Here is a 24,977-nt window from a genome sequence, read left to right on the forward strand (position 1 = left end):
AAGGATAAAATAAGTTTTTATTTATAGTCTTATAGTAAAGGGGAAAGCCTTAACTTGCAAGACAATTCTTGGGCAGTATGTACAACATACTTTTTATTTCCATGGAATGGAATCAAACACGGACTGAGACTACAGAGTACACACTAGAAATCAGCAAATGCCAGGAACAGAGTAGGAAAAAGACAAAGAAATGAGGCCTAAACACACAAAACCCTTCACTGGGATCTGCTGACCGCAGCCAGGACCAGGGCTGGATCACACAATGGGAACGGGTTCCAGGACAGTTGGAACAAGAGTAGGGTGAGGGTGGGGAAGGGTCCGCACTGGGGTGCGGGTTTAGTACCAGGTAAATTGCTCTTGGTATTTACATACAAAATCAGTTGGCTCTATTTCTTAGAAATACACACGGAAAGAAAGGAAGATTTGATCATTACTTTATGAATCTGTCGCTTTGCAATACCGACATCATCAGAAATAGGGACAATTCACTCAGATCCAAATTTCAGTAGCAGGAAATAAATATCAAAACATCATCACTGGCCCTCAATACAAAACCTCTACCCGACTCGATTCTCCCTCCTCGTCCCACCCCCTAACCACCCCTTGGCGGCTACCACTTCACTGCTGCCGGCTGTCCCCTACACATACCACACGAGTGTCATGCGGCCCTCCCCATGGCTGGCTGAGAGAAGCAGGAGTGAAACAGGCCAAAGACTGTGCTGCAAATCTGTCCCCACTTGTTTTTATATCACAGACTTCTTCAAAGATCTGGTCTTTCAATAGGAGCGATAAATAGCTTTTTAGGAAAAAAAAAATCCTTAAAAAACAAAGGGGATTAGTTCTGATTACTCCAAACCGGTCATCTTCTTAAAGTAGAGCAGTCCACAGATTCACAAAGTCTATCAAACGGAGGTGAGGGTGGCCTGGGAGGAAAGGCCTGGGAGGGGCAGGAGTCCTCCGGGCAAGTGCCCGGCAGGGCTGGAGGAGCTGGTGGCTGGTCAGGACACCATGTGCTCAGAGGTCCGGCCGGCCGTCTATCCTCCACAGAAAAAGCTGCCAAGTTGGGGTGTTTTGGTTTAAAAATTCCTGGTGGGGACAGGGAATCCCTGAAGGGAAACATTAAAAAAAAAAAAATTGTGGAAATGGGGAAGGAGAACGAGAGCTGTTGTCCAAGAGCTTCTACGTAAAAATAAAATTAAAAAAAAAAAAAAAAGAGAGAGAGAGAGAGGAAAAAAAAGAGTCTCTTAAATGGTTGTGAGGGTTCTGGGGATGAACTGAAAGGAGGACGGGACGATGGAGGAGACGGACAGTTTGTATTGCTGGCCTGCCCCGCGGAGCTTAGCTGGCCTCCATCCGGAGCTTCTTCCTGCTTTGGGGCTCTTCGGGCTCTGACTCCGAGCTGGAGTCCGAGCCTCCATCGAAGGCAGAGATGGTGCTGCCCTTGGCGTTGGTGTAGAGGCTGTTGTCTGAGGAGGGGTAGTTGGTCTGCAGTTGGGCACTCGACCTCGCCTTCTCCAGTGCACGGACTGAAAGGCAACCAAACAAGCGGGTTACAGTCTTCTGGAGACTGGGGGAGTAACCAAGTCTCAGCTCAGGGTCCAGCCTGTTCTTCCGAAGGGCTTGCTGGCCCCCGAGGCTCAGGGTGGCTTAGAAGTCAGTCCCTTCTGGTGGCTGTTCCACCCACACACTTCATTTCCCTCCTTTCCCAGCCAGACCTGGGGGCCCAGTGGACATGGCCAGCCACTCTGCGATGCCACCCAACCCTAAAGAGAAGGCTTGTGATGTCACCGTCCTGCCATGGAAGCCGAGTGTAGAGACAGGAGCATAAGCTCCCTGTGGGAACCAGCAGTGCAATGACAGAGGAGAAGCTGGCCTGGCCATGCCAGGCTCCACAAGGGTGTGAAGGCCACACAGCAGCAGGAAAGGATGACATAAGATGTGTCAGCCAAAGAAAAGTTTTGGCTTAGCTCTCTTGTACAAGATCCACTTGGAAAGACAAGCTGGACACTTGGAAGCAAGTCACCAATACACACAGAATACCTGGGCCTTTTGACACATAGCCCCTACATGCAGGCTGCTCAGCCCAGTAACCAACCCACTGCCACCTCCCACTGCCCGTCCCTTGGGGATCAGCTCATCTTGAGCCTGGAAGGTCAACCCGTTTATTTTATCTTATTTTATTTTATTTTATTTGAGATGTTCTAACCCAGGTGGTTACTTGCATTTCCTTTTACTTGCATCTTCCATGAGGGAGGAAGAGAAGTGAATTCCCCAGGAACAAAGAACTTGATCAGCTCTCGCTTTCCCCTGTGGTTGTAGGAAAAGGCGGGTGTGAGCATTGGAGAACAGCATGGGCCTGGCCCATAGGCTGCCCTGATTGGACTACCATTGACAATGGGGAGGGCTCACTGTCCCTGAACACCTGGAGTTTCTGGTACTTACACAGCACACTCCAATCCAAGGACCTCTCTTTTGAGACACCTGATGCCAGGTGTGACCCCTACTGCAGGCAGACCACCTGAGCCCCAAGAAGGGGAGAGATCAGGTCAGAAAAAAGTCTCCAAATGTCCAACCCCTAGACTCCACTGTTCCCTCACTGGCGGCTCAGGTCCTTCCTCAGGATGGTTCTAACACTCAACTATTCAGGCCCAAGAAGCAGGGCCGCAGCCACTTATGAGCACACACTCCGTAACTGGTTCTGACTCTGCAGGCCCAGGTGCGAAGCCCTGACCTGGCCAGAGCACAGCAGGGCCAGCTGCCCCACCAGCTCAGGTGCTCACCTTGCTGCTCCAGAAGGGCATTCTGCCGCTTGAGGTCATCAATATCTTGCTGGTGTGTGTGGTTTTTCCTTCGCATATACTGGATATACTCTGTGGCTTTGTCTAGGATTTGGGCCCGGGATGCCTGTTGCAACAGGAGAAAAAGCAAAGGGAACAAAGTAAGGACCTCGTCCAAGCAGTGAGGAAACCATGCCTTTCTGCAAGAGCAGGACAGGAGGGTGAGGTGGGCCGGGGCTGACAGAGGAGAGGAACTGCTGTTGAAGCCGTCTCTGCGCCGGTCAAGCTGTGCTTGTGTGTAAGTGCTTTACACAGCTTACCTCACGGCAGCACTGGGAGGCAGCTCCACCAGGAGCCCGAGGCTCAGAGTTTACTGGTGTATTCAGTCACCAGCTAGATACTGGCAGAACCTGGATTCAAGCTCAGGTCCATCCAATTCCTGAACTTGTACTCCTCCCATCCCCCTTTGGTTATTTAGGCTGCTTTCCAAGTCTTCAGCCTGGCTATGTCTGAAAACATTAAAATCCTACTTAGCTGAGAGCTTGCACTACTCATTCTCTGCTAGGGAGTGATATGGGCAGCTGGGCCAGAGAGACAAGAACAAGCTGTTAGGGAAGCCAGCTCAGAATCGGAGTAGGTGCAGAGCTTTTCACCAATGTCCCTAGACTTCAGACTAACCCTGACTACGTGCTGCTGTGTCATTATTTCAACCTTCCTGACTGAAGAGACTTGAGTGAAAGCTGTCAGAGCTTGATGTCAACACAGGAAGGGCAGGAGATTGGGCCATTTCAGGAAGCAACCGCACCTTTACCATGGCCATGGGGAGCCTAGGCACTGCCCTTTTAGGGGAAGAGGTTGATAAGCTATTAAAATGGATGTCAGGTTACTGTGCCCCTGGAGGTCAAACATGCCTCAAAGAGTCCCTCCAGGCTGCAAACATGGCCAGAGTTACTCACGGCCAGGCAGCTAAGCAGCCAAACTGGTAGAATGGTATAAAGCCAAGAGGACTGATACCCAAGGCAGGGTATTCTAGGTTCTGAGTATGGCATTCATGCCACTGAGGATTCTGAGCAGTAGCAGCAAAACTTCTTACTCAGGGTAGGGCAATACTGGACAGTTCTGTGTCATACTTCTAGCATGTCCCAAACCACCAGAACACAACAGGGGGGAAAGGGCAAGGAAAACATCTACCCTCAGGATAGCAAAGCTAAATCCACTTGTATTAAACCCTGACAACCTCAATTTCTATACCTCAGGCTGGGCAGCATATCAGAGAAGACTGCAAGGCCTGGATTTATTTACTAGTCCTCAAAAGTACTAGAACTTTCAGGCTTTCCTCTTATAGCATGCTTAAGGCAATTTCCTCAAAAGGAAATTGCTCATATTTAACCATTTTTATCTGCTGCAAATTATGTGAAGGTACTGAGCACTGTGGGGGAAACAAAATGTATTAGTTGTGGCTTCTTTGGCCCAGAAGCTTACTTACTATCTAGCTGAGGAGATAAATATATCTATACACAAGCAAATCACAAGGCAGCACCGACAAGTGTAACTTGAGTAGTACAGATTAGAAAGGCCACAGGAAAGATGGCTTCTGGCTGGGGCAATTACCTACTGTGTGCCAGGCATTGGCCTTGGCTCTGTGTGTGTGCAGGCGCGAGCGCACAAACACACAACTGAAGTGACATCTGTGGGAAAGGGTCACTCTGGGCAGAGAGAATAGCACAGCAAGGGTACAAGAGTGGAGATTGAGCCAGGTGTGTTTCCTGAGTAAGTCAGCTTATGTTGGAAGAATTAGAGTACCCAGCAAAGCAGGCTTGCAACTCTGGCTGCATAGATGCTTTTCCCGTTTCTGCCGAAGGGAACTTACTAGAATGTAATTATTAGGGGATAAAATGGAAGAACCTCCCCACCCCACACACACATAATTAGAAAGGACTAATTAAAATACTCTGCTTCTCTGGATACTAGAGATGGAATTTTAAAGAAGTACTGCAGGATAGCTGGCAGAGTAGTGAGGAAGTTTATAAGCACCCAGGAGATAGGTACATTCTGGGCTCTATGACTGCAGACATAATTTTTCTCTCTGTGGCTATTTCTTAGAAATTCTAGAAATTCAGACTGCACCTAGCCCTCCAAATTCTATGCACCTCATCAATGACCTGGTTGCTATGTATAATTATATCCCAGGCTCTTTGAGTTTGCCTATTTTTTCAGCTAATAGTTCCCAGAAAGCAACACTAGCTCTTATTAACTACTCATTTGCAGGAAAAGGAAAAGGAAAAAAAGGAAAAAAACAAGACTGCAAATGTTCAGCGATGACTCTTACTAATGAATGACCACACTAAGTAGCAGCCTGTGTGCTACCAGTCTCTTCCTCACATAGTTATACATGAAACCATGAAGTGAAAGTGAGGAGTAAGCACAGTACAACAAACCAAAGAGGGGAAAAAAGATCCTTCCAGTAATGGGAGTTTCCATTTCAGCCCAGTTTTCAGATGAAGATAAAATTCACAGATGCTCAGAACACAGAGGTCCCCAAAGAAGGCTGAATTGGTATAAACCCAGCAAAAAAATCCTCCAAAACACTAAGCACAGCCTTTCCTCCACCCCCTGCTGAGAGCACAAGCATCCCAGGCCACCCCTTGGCAAGTCCAAAAGAATAGTCCAATTAACTTTATTTTGCCCTTCCCAGAGTACTCACCAACTAAAATACAACAAGAAAAACTTTCAAGCACAAAATACAGAATTGCCCCAAATTTACATGCATGTCTAGTCCAGGGGGGTGAGGGTGTAGAAGCAAACTGCTGAAGCTAGAAAATGCTAGACATCTAAAATCCCCTCTTCTTGGCTTTCTAAACCATGAGATCATGTGCCCAGCCACAGGATTAAGGTGTGGGCAGGCCCTTCCGTGCCTTCAGGAGTTTCTACTATGTGAACAGTAAACAAGAAACCTGACAAGAACCTCGGGCTTTATGGTTTGGACTGTGGAGTGGCCTCAGGGTTTATGGCACAGACTATGGAATGGCCCTGGGCAGGCTTTCAGTTTCTGTTTTCTGAAATGCACTTTGGCTGATCAGTAATCTGTGTGTGTGTGTGTGTGTGTGTGTGTGTGTGTGTGTGACTGAGCAGATAGAACTTGGTAAACCAATGTGTCCACAGATGGACTGTTGCCTTTGGATACCTAGTAAGGACCTGGATAATTTTTTTCCTGCTAATTTTTACAAGCACAAGGCACCAATTCTGATTCTGCCTAAGCAGAAACCAACACAGCCCTAAGACAGCACACACTGGCTGAGGGGATGAAAGAGGTACTAGGCTTCTAACATAGCAGTGTGAGTTAATGCAAAGTGGCTCTTCAGCCTCTCCTTCCACCTCTGGGAGCCATGCAAAAGTTCCCTGGACAGCCTTGCCAGGTCTTGTTCCAAAGTTATGGCTGCATTATGGCAATATGAATGATGATGATGACAATAATGGCAGCAGCTAACACTTCCTGAGTACTTACTTATTAAATGCCAGGTACCTTCATACCGCCTTCTGATGTATTATTTCCTCTATTTTATAATTAAGGAAACTGAGGCATAGTACACTAACTTGCCTACTATTAGGTAACAGAGTCAGGATTTGTAGCCAGGCCTCCAGGACACCTCTACTTTGGTAGCAGAGAGGAAGCTGTGGAAAAGATCAACAGAAATGCACCAACAGGGATATCATAGAGAGGAGTCTGAGCAGGAGGGAAATGACAATCCAAGAGTCACAGGATTTGTCTACAAGGAGGTCAATAAAGCCCCAGGTGAGGATGGTTTCCTTGGAGGAGTCAGAGTTCAGGTAAATCATCCTCAGGGATGAGGTAATGAGCATAGGGATGAGTTGAAGCTGAAGACTAGTTTTTTAGAATTAGGCTGAAAAAATGAGAAATGAAAAAAAAGTAGCTTGTAATAATAGTGGCCATTGAAGGAAGATTTTTTTTTTTTTTCTCTTAAAGACTGGTGAAAACCAAACAGGCTTCTAGCAGAAGAGCAGCAAACAGAAAAAGCCTAAGGATACAAGACAGCATGAGAGAACAGACTGACCCTAGCCCTAGCAGAGGGGAGATGCCGGCTCCCAACGGTGCTGTTGGCTTCATTACCTAACAATGGTCCAAAATCAACACAGAAGACCCAGTGTGGTGTAGCCAAGGTGCCCAACAGGTTCCTGTCCCTTCTCTGGCTCGTGCCACCACTACTGGCATGATGACATCTCTGCCTAAAGAACAAGGAGAGGAAAGGGCCAACCCAGCCTCTGGAGGCACCCACTTGAATGGAACTGTACTTGGGGTCAGAGGGAATGCAACTCATGTGTTGCAGCAAGAAATGAACATAGTTCACAAAAGGACCCAAACCCAAGAGTTTGATTCTAATTAGACCCTTTTAAAGGTCCCACATGATTCTTGAAGTAGTTAACACTGATATTAGGGTAAAATCCAAGGTTACTAAATCCCACTTAACAGAGTAGCTCTCAAAATTTTTTATTTAAGGCAAGAGTGTCACACATTTGTGGAGATGTAAATCTCCTTACAGTAATCTGGATTTGTGTAAAAACCCACATTGTTTTAGAAAGCAAGTGGAGAGAGGTGAGGAAGAGAAGTACTCCTAGAATGTTCATGTTAGGAACACCCCTGCTATTCCCTAGGGTTCTAGCTCTGACTTAAGAAGTAATCATCTTGGTCATATTTATCACTTTTCCTCCTCACTGTCAAAATAAGACCCTACCAAGCAGATGATACCACTGCCTTGTACTCCTAAGAACCAAAATGCCATATCCTGGGGAATGAAAATAGTACTGTCTGCCTCACTAACTGACATCTGTAGTGCACTACGTATTTTAAGGAACATAAAACCATTATTTTCTGAAATCTGCACAAGCCTTTATACATATTAAGGTTAAGAGGGAGCTACAGAAAAACCGACATACATTTCCATTGGAATAAGACATCTTCTGAAAATAAAAATTAAAGAATTTGCACAATAAATTTGGGTCTATATTAAAGTATTCATTACAAAATGGAGCCCCTATCAATGCCAATAAAGGAGGCTGGAAGGCTGTGGGGTCAGAGCCAGCACAGTCACATGGCCCCTCAAAGCATCCTGCTGGCAAGCCCTCCCCAGCCTAAAGGACCATTTTATTGATTACTACAGGAAGGCAGAGCTATCATGCCCTCTAAAGGGCTTAGTTAAAGCTAGGAGTTAGACATTTGTTTAAGGGTCTACAAAAATCTTATTTCAAATCCTGTACTCTTTTCCTTGTGCCCTTGGCAGTTTGAAATGAAGTTGTGACACTTGGTCATCAAACTCTGACCATGAAGGATAGAGGTACACAGTTCCCCAAAGTGGAAATACAACTAGTAAATATGTGGAAAAGGATTTCATATTATAAGTAATAAAATACAAAATTAATTACTACCTTTTGCCGACTAAATTCGTTCCTCCTCCAAAAATATTCCAGTGATGGTAAAACTGGAACTCTCAAAATACTGTCAAAAGACTAATCTTTACAAATATGATACAATTTCACTCATATATGGAATTTAAGAAATAAAACAGAGGATCATAGAGGAAGGAGACAAAATAAGATGAAATCAGAAAGGGAGACAAACTGTAGGAGACTCTTAACTCTAGGGAACAAACAGGGTCACTGGAGAGGAGGTGGGTAGGGAGATGAGGTAACTGGGTGATATACATTAAGGAGAACACCATGTAATAAGCACTGGGCGTTGTATGCAACTGATGAATCAATCACTAAGCTCTATCTCTAAAACGATTAATACAGTATATGTTAATTTATTTTAAAAAAAAAAAGACTAGTCTTTAGCATTTACTTTAAAAAATAAGAAATGAAAGAATGAAAACAATCCTCTCAGAAAGCATTTTGGCAACACAGCAAAAACCAGATGTTCTTAACCATAGACCCAACAATCCAGCTTCTAGGAATCTATTCTATGGAAACAGTCACCTACAACCAAGATGGTCAGCACTACATTACTTACATAATTAAAAACAGGAAGCAATGTAACTGGCCAACAGAAGAAACATGCCTAATGACTAAATACAAATACTCTTATCACTGGGCAAAAAGCATCTTATGTGATAACAAGCTGTAACATTTCAGTCATGTAAAGCATGCATACAAAGAAATCAGAAGGGAATATACAGATTGAAAATACCATCATTTCCTTGCTTCTTAGATTCCATCAATTATTCCATGAATTTTAGCAACAGAAGCTTTTTAGGGGAGAAAAAAAAAGGAGGCAAGTTTCTTTTGACACTCATTGTAAGACAGCACCCAGTTTTAGTCATTAACATGGGGTATGGAGCAGGGAGCTATGTCTGAACTGCACTGTTGTCCAAATGGCTGATAAGCACTTGAAATGTGACTAGACTGAGTTAAGCTGTGCTATTAAGTACAAAATACATGGATTTCATTGAAATCATACTTATTTTTGCATATTAGGTTAAATAAAATGTATCATTAGAATTAACTTCATCTGTTATTTTACTTTTTTACTGTGTCAACTAGAAAATTTTAACTGTATTGAAAATGCATTGTGGCTCACATTAAACATGTACAGGGCAACACTTGTCTTAGAATCTTAGAATAAAGGAAAGGCTATAGTTGTGTTAGAGAAAGGGGGTACACACTGCTTTCTTCTTCCCATTTTCCTAAAATTTTTGCAATTTTGCTACAGGAAAAAAAGAAAAATGCTGAAGGGAAAGCCTAGGAACCTAATCCAGTATCCTTCCAAATCTCAAGATGGAAAATATTAGTACAGCCTCCTGGCTCTCTAGTCCTCTCCATAGGCATGAGCCCTCCCCTGCTCAGCACTGCAGACACTTCTAGAAGAATGGACAAGACTTCTGCCCTCAAGGAGCATAACCTTCAGTTAGGTGGTAAGATTGCCACAGAGGGAAGAGAGAATAGGAGAGGCCAGTGAAGCCCGTGCACACTGGGGCTGATGGGAGACCAATACCGCAGGTTCTCTGGGCGGTGAATTGCAAGATATGAGCCTTGAAGCCAGCAGGCAGACAGGCAGGCAGGGGAGGCCCAGGTGGGGAGAAACATGGAGGCGCTTCAGCAGGAAAGAGGCCCTCATGGGGGGGGGGAGGGCGGGTGTCTCTTCACTATGAAACCCTGATGTCCTCTGGGTGATATGGCTGGAGTTGGACCTTAAGAAGGCGAACAGCTCTGATAAATGACATTCCTGGGGAAACAGAGGAGGGTGCTCCGCAATAAGGGAAGGAGAAAAGAAAGAAGGCTGGCAACGTGGGTACCTTATTTAGAGGACACAGAATGCCAGTTTTTACCTCGATGGGCACTGAAAAGCCCTGGGAAGGTTTTCAGTAGCACATAAATACAGTGTACAAAGAATTCAATAAATCAATACATTCATAGTTGCTAAGCCCAGGGCTCAATGGAGATGACAAATTTAAGGTAGAAAATTAAATTTTTGAAAAAATTATTTTTAAAAAAAGATTTGAGAGAGAAAGAGAGGGAGCAAGCACATGTGGTCATGAACCAGTGGGAGGGCAGAGATGGAGACAGATCTCAAGCTGACTCCACGCTGAGCATGGAGTACAATGTGGGGCCAGATCCCACAAGCCTAAGATCATGACCTGAACCACAACCAACTTAAAACCAACTGCACCACCCAGGTTCCCCATTGAAAAACTTAATTTTGAAGAAAATAACTGCCTAGGCTGGATGGAGTCTGTCTAGGAAATAACCTTAATGAATAATGAGGTGAAATGGGTAGGGCTGTGGCTTACATTTCATTTAAAAGATAATCACTTCAACAGCCCAGATATGACACAGATACAGTGCTGCTGAATGAATGGCATATCATAAAAGGTGTCCACTGGGATGAGCCTCTCCCAGTATACGTGGCTAGGTGGACAGGGGGCTTCCTGCCTTTGGTTAATAAATACTTGCTTTGTCAATCGGAGAAGGACAAACAGTGTATGTTCTCATTCATTTGGGGAATATAAATAACACTGAAAGGGAATATAAGGGAAGGGAGAAGAAAAAGACTCCTAACTCGGGGAAACGAACTAGGGGTGGTGGAAAGGGAGGAGGGCGGGGGGTGGGGGTGAATGGGTGACGGGCACTGAGAGGGGCACTTGACGGGATGAGCACTGGGTGTTATTCTGTATGTTGGTAAATTGAACACCAATAAAAAATTAATTTATTTAAAAAAAATAAAATAAATACTTGCTTTGCAGCCTACTGTGTGCCAGGCACTGAGGGAAGAAATAAGACCAAAAGAAGATGTTTTCCCTGCCTCATGATATTTCTTCTAGTGCAGGGTGGCAGATGGGCAGATAGTCACCAAGTAACCACACAGACATATGTACAATTAAAACTGGGGTAAGTGCTCCAGTCACAGTGCTTAGTGAGTTGAAGAAGAGACTGACCTTTAGCTGTAAGAATCATCAGGTTCCTTGGTATAAGGGAGCTATTTGGTTATCAACACTTTAACATGTTAAGAAAAGTAGGCTTTAATGGAAATGAAACAGATTAGCTTAGAATTAACCTCTTATTAACCTCTTATTTGATGCTCAGCATGTTACCTTATTATTGCTACGTAATAGGTATAATCCTCTCTCAAAAAAAAAACAAGATCCTTAAGAGAAGACACTATCTATTACATATTTTAAACCTCTACAGTGCTCACATAGGTCTTGGGTCTTAATTAAACAGATGCATACAACCATGTTAGCTGTTGCTGTTTTGTTCAAGGACTCAGTAAGCCCACGGTTTCCTCTGGTGTTCTCATTCCACAGCTATGTACTGTGAACTACCACATGCCAGAGTCTGTGGTAGGAGTTGACTGCGGCAGGGCCCTCATGTTCTCACCCAAAAGGAAGGAATACTGAACTTAATGCTCACTAGAAGAAACCCTGGTTTTCTTCTTCATCTCAGGTTATATTATCTCTTTTTAACACAGCTCTACCCAGAAAGGAGAAATCCATAGTACAACTGCCTGAGAGAGCAATTAACCATTTAGATAAGCAGGTATTTAGGAACAGACTAAAAAGATGAGAAATTTCTATAACCCACTATACAGCTACAAATGGCAATGCTGCTATAGAACATTTTATCACTAAAGTCAACCATGCTAAGGAGATAGTGTGACTGGATGCTGGGGCTAACTTATGGGGCAGAGGGCAAAATTATATTCCCATGTAAAGGCAAACTTTACCTGGCTGGCTACCAGGTCTTGAATCCATATAAAGAGAATGAGCTCAGTGCCAGCAACCCACAGGGCAACACTCTCTAGTACCCAACTGAGCACCCTTAAAACGAATAATTCTGTTTAAAAAAGAGAAATGTCTTCCTACAGAACAGTTATTCTTTTTTTTTTTTTTTTTTTTTTTTTAAGATTTTATTGATTTACTTATTTGAGAGAGACAAAATCCTAGCAGGGGGAGTGGCAGAAGGAGAGGGAGAAGCAGGCTACCCACTGAGCAGGGAGCCGAATGTGGGGCTCAATCCCAGGACCCCAGGATCCTAGGATCCTGATCTGAGCCAAAGGCAGACACTTAACTGACTGAGCCACCCACAAGCCCTTAGAACAGTTGTTCTTGCCCTTACTCCCTTACTCTTGTTGACTGGCTGATGGTTTTAATTCCATACTATCTTTCCCTGTGTGATGTCCAGTGGAAGAACTACATGAGAAAAAAAGAGACTCAAACAACAGAGTTTGAGAGTCGGCTTGCTTACACTGGGACCTATGGCAAAACCCAAATGGACCACCAACAATAAGGTTTATTTCTCAGAGAAACTAAGTGGATTCAGAAAAATTTACAGACTTTAAGTGATCCTCAACTGTCTGTACTTCAGTGTCACCTATGTATCCCACCTCAGGAAAGAGTATGCTAGTAATAACAGCCCCAGTAAGACATACTGCCAAGATTACTGGCTCTACCTAGGGGGAGCTCCCAATAAAAAGATCTAAGTATTTAAGCAATATTTCTTCAAAATATCCTCAAGTTGTTTACCTCTCCAGTGTGGTATAAAGATCAACCTCAGCAATCAGCAGCCCTGGATTCTAGTCCCTGTCCATCTGCAGATAGGGATCAGGATCTCAAGCTTGCTTCCTCATCTGTGATACAGTAATGATGGCAGGAACAGCATATGTCCAATTCTATTAGTATAAAACTTTACAGAACCGTTGTGCTTACTTTTATATGGCAACAGAGTTGTTGGTTATTACTGATTTTTTTCTTTTTACTTAATGTAAAAGGTGACCACTTTTTATAACGTTTATGTTATAGTAAAAATAAAACAGCAGACAGAGTATGGCTCTCACATTTAAAGCTATTTTTTTTTATACAAGTATCCCTCATTCCTGGTTAGAATACAACTCACTCAGTACTGGTTTCGCTTTAAAAAACAAAAGGCTTGGGACATGTATGACAGATGATTCAAATATTAAGTGAGAAGTCATTTGGAACTTAAAAGATGCTCAAATCAAAGGAGACTAGAGGGCCTTCCCGGTAAGAAATTGATCTAAGCTCCCCCAAACTCACGATTATTTACATAATGTTGCAACCTTAATTACCGCAATCCAAATCAAGAATTAGCCAATTTCCTTTGGTTTAAATACCATGGTTTTAAAAAATTGCAACATTTAGTGAGCACTAAGAAGACTGAGAGACAAAGTATTCTTTCTGTTAGACTCCCTACAGCATCTGTGAAACAATGCTGGCAGACAAGGAAAATGATGCAGAAGGTGGAATTCAGATGGGAAGGGGCTCAGGGCTACTTTACTCATATTTAGTGCGAAATATCTGGATTATAACACAGATAGGATTCTGAAATCAGAAAGGCACCTGGTCAATTTCTACCCTCGGGCTTTGTTAATGGGCTTCACATAAGCTGGCCGCTCGACCACTCCTCTCCCCTCGTCTTACTACTTCTCCGATCTTATTTCCTGTCACCTTCCCTTCACTCATTCCATCCCAGCCACCCTGGCCTCTGTTCTTGACAGGTCCAGCAATGCTACCAGGTTCCTACCTTTGGGCTATTACACTTGCCTTCCTTTGGCCTAGAATACTTATCACCAGATAAATGCCTGGTTCTTCCTTTCACTTCCTTCAGACCTTTGTTCAGATGTTGCCTTGCCAGTGAGTTTTCTTGTCTGCCCTACTAAAAACTGCAACCCTTCCTTCCCAGTTTAATTTTCTCCATAGCACTTATCTAACGTGCTATATATATTTTACACTATTAATTCACTTTCTATCTTTTCCTCACCCAAATAAGTTTCTAGTTGTATGTTCTGTTTACTGCTGTTTCCCTAGTATCTAGAACAGTTCCTGGCAATGCAGCAGAGCCTCAGTAAACATCTGATGAATGGACTGAATGAATGGGCCACAATGAATGACAAACTATTCAATTTGTAAGGCTACCAAATTTAAACCATCAACTTCCTTGAAGAAAGCAGACAGCAGGATTTACGATACTGTGATTTTTAAAGACTTAAAGAAGAATGTTATGACAGCACAGAATCAGCTAGATAAGGAAAAAAGTATACTTGAGCGCCTATGACCAGCTTCTCCCAAAGAGTTCTCAAACTTAAGAATGCTTAAGAATCACCTGACTGCTTGTTATAAATATATAGTCTCATGCCTGCCTCCAGAATGGCAGTCAGTAGTGAATCTGGAGTGAGCCATAGGCCACCTCCTGGGAAACACTGCCTTGGTGCTGCTCCTGGTTAGATGAGAGACTTAAAAGAAGGGAGCTTTGTCCATTTAGTTCACCAAAGCCATTTAAATTGATGCCATGGCATATGAATAAGCACTGAGTATCAACAGTTCAGACAAGCACAAGAGATAATCCTTTGCATGTGTGTACCCTGACTAAAAGGATGAGTCTCTCCATCCTAAGGATTTCCTATACTGCTTAGAGAATGTCTTGCCCAGGAATGTTGTTATTCTAGGTAAACATCTTAGTTCAAGGCCACTAAACCAAGTCCACACTAAGTAGGCCTAACCCATGGCAAATTCTGGTTTTGCAATACTAGGTATTCACATGGCCTGTTTTGTTTTTTTCATAAAGGTCAGACCTACCCCAAGCTTCAGTCACATAGAAAGCCACACCTTAGATAAGGTATAAACCACATGACTTACCAGAGCAGCCGTATAAACAAAGTGCAACTATAGTGATTCTAAATTTAATTCTGGATAACCTAAAAAACTCAGGACTCCCACCCACAGTGCTAAATCAAGAGAGCCATTCAAAGCTACCTGAGAGCAATGATTTTTCTTAAAATAGCTGCTTTTTTAAACAGTAGATCATTGGACCAATAAAACACAGGTCCTCTTTGCAGTCGGCCCTTCATACAAGTGAACTGCTGCGGAGAGCAGCTGGCTACATTCTGTGTTAAGGATATAACTGTGCAAACAGATGTTTTTTCCAAATTCCAAGAAGTGACCCTAACCCATAGGCTTTTTACTCAAAGCTTCCAACTTTGTTTTTCAAATGTAGAAACAGCTGGTGCCTACCTCTCCAGGGAAAACATTAGTTTCTGGAAGGCCATCAGTGGGGTGGAGGGAAGCATAAGACCAGTCATTTTTTTCCCTCCATTTCATATGAACATGTCTCTTTCCTTTAGTCTTTTGTCTCATAGTTTAAAATGCTCTTTATATGCCTTGAAATAATAGTTGTTGGAAATGGGAGATCATTGGTGCCCAGGTTGGTTCACATACATTCCCTGAGAGGTCTCATTTAAGATAAATATTAACTCTGAACCATATGAAAGAATTCTCATGGAGACCTAGGGAGTCACTGACTTCAGAAATCCTTCGTGTTATCCCAAACTTCTATGGGCTACTCTCTGTACTATAGTGGATAGTCATAATCATTTCTTGAGTGAGTAATTTATTACAAATAATTCTAATTTTAAACGATAATGCCTACTAATGTCTTATAAGCAGCTCTATCACATCTGTCATTATTTGCTAAAGAGAGAGTAGGTGTATAATGATACTCCAAAGAATCAAAAATGAAGGAAACCACAATACCGGAATATCTCTGATTCCATTTCTTTCTAGACATGTAAGTACCTGGTAAGCCTCACAGCAAGTTTTAAGTTAGTGGTGGCCATCGACTTTCTCAATAAACTCACCTTCTCTCCTTGGAGTGATGGGACCGAGTCCCGCAAACTGTGAAAGCTGTCTTTGATGTGGTCCCTACGTTTTCGTTCCAGTGCATTATGATGAGCCCGTTTGTCAGCCTAGAAGAATGGGAGAAAGAGCACATTAGCCATGTCACTCCTTTTGCTTGGTATAGGTAGGCGGGGAATAGCCTGGAAGTATATGCTGTCAGCGCTGTCCCTGGCGATTGGGCTGGGAAGGATTTGTCGAGGTGGGCAGTTAGGAGTCTCCAGAATTAGGATCTGCTAAAGGGGGAGAAAGGGGTGAGCAAGGCTTGCGACAGGAACATCCAAAGTAGCTCGATGCATCCAGCTCATGCATAAGTAAAATAAAAGTTATTCACAGGGACAAAGTGTCACTCTCCTGCAGCATCAGTCTTCCCCCACAACTTACTGATGTGCTAAAACAGCCGCCAGTCCACGGTTGGGAAGTGACCAGGGAAAAGCTCTGGGGGGCCCTTCATAAAATGTTAACACCCCCACTGTAAAAGATTCCCCATGGTGGATGCTTAGGGAAGGAGTAAGGTCACTGGTACAGTGTTTCTTTCAATGTGAAACCCATCACCACAAGCCTGCTCTAGGTCTCCAGTTTGCTAAAAGGGACTAATTGAAGACCTGTTCACCAAACCATACAATAGAAACTAAAACCTCTAGAGACCCCAGATACATGAATCTGGGATTATGACAGAGCTGATAAAGACACCAACCACATTCTGAGTTCCTGTTTTTTTTAAAAAGTGGATCCACAGCCGTGATCCTGCCAAGGGCTTCCCCTCAACACAGGCTATGCCAGAAAGGTTGTTCTTAGCAAATCATCTGATACCCACAAGCTCTGAATAAATTTCCTCAGGCACCTGTGGCAGGTCAAGCTTATCTGGCAGTATCTAAATAGCCATGGACCAAAGTCTTTATCCTGTTCGGCTTAGAATCACAAAGAACTATCAGCTGGAGAGGGATGATTACTGGCCACAAAATCAGCAATGGCAAAATACTCTGGCTTCAGGCAAGAGTGCTGGAGAGCGCTGCAAGAGAGCTTCAGCAGGTCCCTAGAAAAAGGGCATTCCCTCCAAATGGAACACAGATGCTTAACTTAGTCAAAAGCAAGAATTTTATCACATTCACACTTTGGGAATTATGGAAAATAATATACTCTGAGAATTGACCCTGAATACACAAGGTTGTACTGAGCTAACCTAGAGAGCAAGTGTGTATATGGAAAGTTCGGGTAGCTTTAACCTACCCAGGACACCAGGAATTTTAGATATGAAGCAACAAGAGTAAATAACTTGGCTTAGCACAAGAATGCCTCAAATGAATCCTTGTACTAGACAAGATGTACAGACAAAAGTCTATAAAGACAAGAGTCATGGGAATGAAAGGACTTGAAATTCTATTATCTAATCCTAAATCTTAGATATTAGAAACAAAGAGGCAGCTGGGAGCAGCTGTGGTAATTGAAGTCACTTCCTGGTCTCTCAAGCACAATACCTCACCTATAGCTTTGTTGAAAAGGACACCTGGTTCCCATCGTGGCCGTAACTCTACATAGCATAGCAACTCATTTTCAGGGCAGATGCCTGGACACTTCTAAAACTCTCCTAATCTTGTTAAGCCTGAATTCATGGCAAAGTGCTTGCTGAACTCAGTAACACATGGAATTTATGGAGAAACTGAGGGAGTGATCAAGTTTGGACACTAGATAACCTGAGACTAGAGGTACACGCACTGTATCACACAGCATCAAAAGAAGAATGCCAATGCCTTCTAACAATAAGGATGAAAAAACTTGAAGGAATTAAGCATATTTAAGTACCTAGTCCTTTCCTTACAGTCCCCTCTAGTCACCTACACAGGTAAGTGGGCTGGGCTCTAACCTGGACTATACCTAAAGTGCTGAGAAGGTGGAGATGGCATTTGGCATCTATCAGCTGTTCCAGCATTTGCTACATACTCCCTAAGATGGTTTATTTACATGCAAATGAACTGCCCAGCTTTGGTCTCCAGCAGCAGCCCAAGATACTCCTGTCTACTAAATCATCCTAATTCCTGGCCCTCCTCCCGGCTTAAGAGCTGTGCACAGAAGCAGTGACAGCAGAGTTACCCACAATTCCTCTTGTTGATACAAATAAAATCCTAATTGTCTGTTTTCTTTCTGGGAGAGTCCTGCAAATCTCAAAAGGTTAGAATCAAGTTGGACTTGGTTTCACTCAGGCCTGCACCACAGGGGTGGAGCTAGGTATAACCTAACACCAAAATCATCCCCACAATGCACTACCCCCTTCCCATTCACTGAGCCCTGAAAGGACTCAAACGGACAAGTCTTTTGGTTAGAGGATTGTTAAGTGAACTTGGCTGTGGACCATCAGCAGAAATCTTGGCTTCTCATCTAGGGAGCCAGCCAAGTTTGAGAAGTTGGCTCAACAAGGAAAGGCAGCAGTCCACTGCCTGGTAGAAAGCCTGGGCTGGGGACTGTTGTTCTTGAAGTAGTGGATGGAATTTCTGTGGTGGTTCCAGGCCCAATTTAACTAGCAGAAGAGTAGAATCTTAGACCAATCCCTGCTGCCATGTTCATCCTCAAGCTGCTTCTCTTAACCAGAGTCAATTTCAAAGCTCTCAGAGACAATGGCAATGATGTATTTTCTCCTCCTTAGGCCTCATTTGAAAGAGCAAGTTAAAAATATGCAGAATTAACATGCTAACTCCAAGTAACTCTATACTAAATGATACCTCTAAGTAGCTTGAAAGAGCATATGAAAAACCTTTACACAAAGTTGAGAATTCTGTTCAGGAAACATTTCCAAACCATAGAGATCCATCCAGCCTGATAATAATGCTCCCCTGTCCCCCACTCCAAATCATCCAAATGGAAGGCCAGTTGCCAGGCTTATCATTGCTTTGTTAATGGTCTTTACTTGCTGGCAACCCTTTTTTGAAAGGGCCAAGATTTCAGAGTTGAGAATGAAAAACAGGATAAAGACTTTCAATGTAAAGCATCTGAGATATTCCCACAAACTCAAAACTAGTTAAAAGGGGAGGCTTGGGGGAAGGGCCAAAGAACTGTGTGTCTTGAACATATAAAATTCAACTCAGAAATTAGCCAGTTCCTGTCGCCTGTACTGAGAAAGATGTTTGATAATGAAAACAAGTGGTACCAAAAAAATTCTAGAAGACAGCAGAAGTATTTTGAGTCTACACAGCAAGCTCTCAAATACCTCCATCCTTACATCCTATAGGAGCTGTGACTGGATGCTGCCACCCTTCCACTTCACTCCATTTGCAGTTTCTGCCAAAAAACCCTTCCTTCAGGGCATCCCAGGCTAACAGAAATCCTAAAGGGCTGTGTGATACTGAAGCGTGGCCCACAGATGCTCAACAGGAACTCCAACACCAAATCGCTTCCAGCTTTGACATCTCTGCCAAGGTTTTTACTCAGCCTCTTAGTTTTATTTCCACCAAACTTTCCACACTGGCAGCCAGAGTACAAATCTTCACCTATAATTTGTCCACCTCTGACACTAACAAGCACGTGTATCTTAAGTGTTGTTATATGTTGAAAGCAAACATTATTTTGTTGGCCAAGAAGTTGCTAAACCAGCAGGAGGTCATTCAAGCTAAGGAGGTCTGTTCAAAATTGAGGGGAATCTCTCTAAATTATTTCCTTCCAACTTATTGCATAGAGAATACAGCTTCGTTCAAGGCATTGCATCAGTTAGCAACCTCATTTCTTGCAAGTTCTAGGTAGGCAAATAGCACGGGGAAATAAATACTCCATTATTCAAGGACGCAAAAGGTTCTCCAGAACAATGCTATTTCTTTCAGGTTACTTGACATCTAACCCCATCTACAGGAGAATCTTCTTAATTCCCATATAAAAAATGCACAGCAAATACTGAATTAGAGCTGCCCACTAAACATTTACTGCCTTTAAGAAATTGAAAGATTGCATTTTAGAGGAGAGAGAGTGTTAACTTATTTTGAATAAGCTACTCTTATTAAACACAAATGCGGAAAATACACAGGTTCAAAATTCTCATCAGAAAAGATCTGTTTATTACTTCTGATGGCAAGCAGACAGAATAAATAAAATGGAATTTCTTAGCAACTTAATTCATTTTAATCAGCACGAAAACTACAACACGAAATAACAGGTAGCTAGGAGGAGAAACTCACTAAAGTCCTTAACAGAAGGATATAAACTTCAACTTTCTAACACCTTTCCTGCTGGAAGCTGACTGCCTGCTACGTATTCCTAACATCTACTAATACATGTGTTTTTGAGGCTTTTTTTTTTCTAGTATAATTTGGGCCTGAAAGAATTTGGGAATGCTATTATGCAAATATGCTATCAAACTATAGCTATTTAAGAAAGTAAAAATCCCCTGGTCATGAAATTTTAATTGAAAACCAAGCTGGATTCCATGATCAACTATTTCCCTATTATGGGCATCTTGAAAAAGAATTTTAAAATGTAAGATCACCCTTTACTGTAACAAACAGGCATATTGAGGAAGCAAACTTGGCATTTCTGCATCACTGTCAACATTGTGAAGCACACACAAAGTATACGCAGCGTGCACAACTTAAGCCACACAACTTAATTCTAGGTAAAACAGAGAGTCGTTTCCTGAGTAAGTAAATTCCAATCTCAAAGGTGACCAAGCTCATTCCCTTCTAAAGAGATTACAATTCCTAAAGTGCTTCTTTGCTTAAGAGTGCTGAGAAGTTAAAAATATTTCATATCAGGGAAGTCCACAAGTGAAACTGCACAAATCTGTTTTTATACCCGTTAACAAATATACTGTAACTGCCAACACATTTAGCTGATATGAAGGATAATAGGCTAAAAAAGGCCTTGGGTTTTCCAACTAACACACTAACCCTACATTTCTCATATATTTTCATTTTTCCCAAAAGAAATTTCCCAAACAGAAATAAAACAAAAGGATCACTTTGTATGAAACATAGCTGTCCCAGAACATTATCTTCAAAATGTAACCCCTTCCCTCCAAAAACACAGTAAGACAGCATTGGTGGGATTGTGAGATGTATAAAATTTAGTAATAAAAATATTGTTTGGGATTATTTCCTTCAACAAAGCTTACTGGTCACGGGAGAAGCTGTTTTCCGTTTGCACTGAGGCAAGAGAAAAAAATATTCGTCAAATCAGTTTCACTTTCTGTTATACTTAGCCTCACTTCCTAACTGTTCTTGCTGAGAATCTTCTATTTCTCACACAGCAAGGCTGTACCTATTGTAGTGACATTATAAAACATAAATAAATGTCTCTATTTCCATTAGGACTCACAGAACCTTTTTCCATACAACTTTTTAAAAGTTCTCCAATAGTCCTAAATACTTGGTTGTTCACATCCTTTTCTGAACTAATACAAAGCTTAAGAATAGTTCCCCCAAATTTTAAAAAATATATTTATTATTTATACTAAATGGTGGGAAATTGATGTATTCGCAGAGGGAAAAAACCCAAAATCCATTTTACCCCACTTGTTCACGATAATTGTTTGATATTCTATAAAATTTATCTATTGCTTCTTCTCTCCATACTATGGTGATTATTTTATGCCAGATAATATTTAAAAGTCTCAGCAAGTAGAGGTGTCAAATTAAAAACAGAGGGTCAAATTCACTCCCACTGCCCACCTCCCAAAATCAACGAGAAAAAAAACCTAGGCACCTTACCACCAAACTAAAAATATCTAGAAAAAACAATGACATTAGCATTCTAGGAGAGTGGAAACATTTTAATAATTTAATAAAGCAATTTACATCAATACCCTTGTGGATGGATATTTTGAAAAGCAGAAAGCTTTCAAGAGCTGTAAGCCAAACTTTCACAAAGAAAACTTTCTCTCACTGGAAAGCCAATGTAATTCCAAGTCAAATAATGATTCTGCAAAGCATGCCTAACCAATCCCTATCCTCCAATCCTGATCAAGCCCTGGGGCACATTTTATAACTGGAGACTTGGAAAAAAAAAATGTTTTAAATAGACTGGATCCCAAACATGAAACTCCACGTTCACAATAAGGATCACAGTGACTAGAAAAAAAGAACTGAATTTCCAAATAAACACGTAAAGGTAAGTGTCTGACAATATATCAAGGAAAGATAAAACAAACAAACCTTTTATAGTGACTTTTACCCAGGTATAATTTTTAAAATCTTCTGGAACAACTGCATACTCTAGATTTTACAGCAAATATCAGCTCTCAATAAACAATATTTTTTCTTAATGCCTATCTGCATGGACAACCTATAGAAACTTTGCTTGCTCTAAAAAAGAACAGATATAAGGAAGAGCTTATATCCTGCTTTTATCCTGGGATACCAGAGGTACCAAAGTGTCATCCTGCATATTCTAACAAGTTCCCAAACAACTTGGCTGTCCCAAACATCATTTCAAAAATCAGAAAAATAACATAAAAATCTGGGTTTCTAGACTTTCTTTAAAAATAAGATCTGGCAACAGTGAGCCCTTACTCCCACATAACACCCCCCCCCCCACCGGAGTTTAGTGATTGCCTTTTCAGATGAGACATGTGCATTCCAGAACCCAGTCCTCACCTCCACTCTTTATTCCCAACGATCTTACTGCCTGGGCTCCCCAGAGGCATCTGAATTTTTGACCCCCATTCTATAAACTTCGTACTGTTCCCATCGGTCAAATGTTAGACACTCTGATGTATTTCTCTTCCTCTCTCTGACTCTGATTTTTTTTATGTCTATCTTTTTTTTTTTTCTCTAATCTATTCATGGTACTGTCCCAAACTGGAAAGGCATGAGAGTAGTATCTATCCAAATCCACGGAACCGTCTACTGACAACATTAATACCAAACCCTGAGAAATTTACTGATAACATTGCATGTCTCAACCACCACCTTTTAGCAAATCTATCTCTGCAATGCCACCTTTCCTTGACAATTTTTCCATTTTCTTTTATACCTCTCCTTCAACTCAATCAGACCAAAATAAGCAGTTTGTGACGCTTTCATATTCAACCTTTGGTTCCTCTACATTTCTAATTTCTGCATTAGAATGATACCAGGTTGTGCCAGATTCTATAGGTCTACAGCAGTCACATGACCACGTGACTTTTGGTTAAAGATGATTTTTTGCATGTGGCTTCAGCTTCACATAACTGTGCATGTATGGTTTAGAATCTGCTTGTGCCAAACGAAATCTGACCACTTTGCCCCAAAATAATACAATTTACTTCAGAATGACATTTCTCATTTTACACTTACATAGTGACATCTAGATCCCCCACCTGGAAACTACAGAAAGAGTCATTTCTCTGCAAACAGCTCCTTTCACTCACCTACACTCACTGAAACACCGGAGAGTCTAGGATGAGGAGATTTGAAAACCCGCCCCCCCGCCCCCCACCTAGAACCCCAGAAAACTGCCCCGCCTCACCTTAGCGGTTACAGAAGAGTTTACTACAGTATTAAAAACAATAGGACAATCTTTTTCTCTCTGACCCCAAAAAGGACTAGAACTGAACGGAAATGAAAATGAAATGGAGAGTAGGAGACGTACCGCAGATTGAAACCTCGGTTGCTCTTCCTGGAATAAGAGAGAAAAAAAAATAGAAAATATAGAAGTTATTTTTACACTTCACATTCAATAATAAGAAAGAAAATGCCGGCGGCGGAGGAAGCGGCGGGTGGGGAGTCAGCCAGACCCCCCTCCCTCCCTCCTCACCCCACGCCCCCATCCCCCCAGCGGGATCCGGTAGCCGGGCAGGGGGGTCCCGAGCGCCGCCCCTCCTTCCGGGATCCGACTCCGGCCGGAGGGGGTTCAGAGCACTGTCTCCTCCCCTCGCACCCAGCTCTGGGCATCTGGGCACTCCCACCCCCTCTCCGCCCTCCCTCACCCGCCAGGATCCGTGGGTCACGGGAAGAGGGTGATCGCAACCGAGGGGGGCAGGTCCCGAGCGGCGTCCCCTTCCCCGGGAGCGGACAATGGATCCCGGGCGCACCCTGTCCCGGACCCCCGGATCCTGAGCGGGATAGGGTGGGAGCCGGAGGCAGCAGCACCTTCCTCCACCGGGGGAGGTGGGGGGTCCCAAAGGCCGCGTGTCTCCACCCCACCTCCAGTCCCAGAAGGCCGCTCCGGCTAGGAGCCTGGAGGGGAGCGAGCCGGGAGCGCGGCGGAGGCGGTCCCAGCCGGGGGAGGGGAGGGGAAGGGGAAGGGGAAGGAGGAGGCGGCTGCCCGGCCCCCTGCCGCCGTCGCCCCGCTGAGAGCCCCGGCCGCTGTCCCCGCCTGACAACCCGCACGGGAAGGAAGAAGCCCCGGGACTCACGTCGCTCTCCACCTCGATGTCATCGTTATCGCTCATTTCCTACGGCCCAGGGAGCGGCCACTGCAGCGGCGGCGGGGAAGGGGGAGGGGTGGAGGGGAGGGGGAAGTCACCGACAACAACAAGCCGAGTCCCCCCACACACACACACACTCACTCACTCACTCGCTCTCTCACTCACACACACACACACACAACACGGGCGAGAACCACCTCCTCACTGCAGCACCGGATCAACGGCGGCACGCACGCCCGGTCGGCCCCCTGCCACGTGACCCGGTCCGTCACGCTGGGGCCGCCGAGACTTGTAGTTGTCTTCCCTTTGACTGACGGCCCGGCTGGCTCCGGAAAAACTACAAATCCCAAAAGGAGCTGCACACGGCCGTCGCCGGTCCAGCCTGCTGACGGAGCCCAGAGCGCCTGCGTGTCCTGTGGAGGGGGGCGGAGAGCGAAGCGAAGCGGTGTCTGCTGGGAGTTGTAGTCCGCAGACCGCGAGTTGTCAGGAGGTTTTCTTCCAGAGGCTTGCAGAGGAGGCTGCTGGGAAGACAGGACACGTGGAGGGAGCTGGGGCTCCAGGAGCCCGGCACTGTCTGAGCGCCGGGCGCCGGGCCCAGGGGACAGGGTGGAGGCTCTGGGGGAGTAGCTGGCTGCCTAAATAACGCTGCCTCTCCTTGGTGCGACTGGTTTTACT

The 24,977-nt window shown here is 43.6% G+C and overlaps 1 protein-coding gene across 5 annotated transcripts; it reads right to left on the bottom strand.

The window, feature by feature from the left end:
* MAX (MYC associated transcriptional regulator X) lies at positions 1-24,493 on the bottom strand. Of its 5 annotated transcripts, none has more exons than XR_013386340.1 (6): positions 24,291-24,493; positions 23,525-23,551; positions 15,940-16,047; positions 2,781-2,904; positions 2,223-2,307; positions 1,387-1,526 (listed from the first exon to the last, which is right to left on the bottom strand). XR_013386340.1 is itself a non-coding variant. In XM_077909640.1 (5 exons), the coding sequence occupies exons 1-5, from the start codon at positions 24,324-24,326 to the stop codon at positions 1,339-1,341; spliced, it is 483 nt and encodes a 160-aa protein (XP_077765766.1). In that variant the 5' UTR covers positions 24,327-24,493; the 3' UTR covers positions 1-1,338. The 5 variants fall into 5 exon arrangements, 2 of the variants coding, with proteins under 2 accessions (XP_077765766.1, XP_077765767.1); XR_013386341.1 differs by having other exon boundaries at positions 2,219-2,307; XR_013386339.1 differs by having other exon boundaries at positions 2,207-2,307.
* Between the last annotated feature and the right edge of the window lie 484 nt (positions 24,494-24,977).

The sequence above is a fragment of the Canis aureus genome, chromosome 9 (assembly GCF_053574225.1).
Source record: "Canis aureus isolate CA01 chromosome 9, VMU_Caureus_v.1.0, whole genome shotgun sequence".
In the NCBI taxonomy this organism is placed as follows: Eukaryota; Metazoa; Chordata; class Mammalia; order Carnivora; family Canidae; genus Canis; species Canis aureus.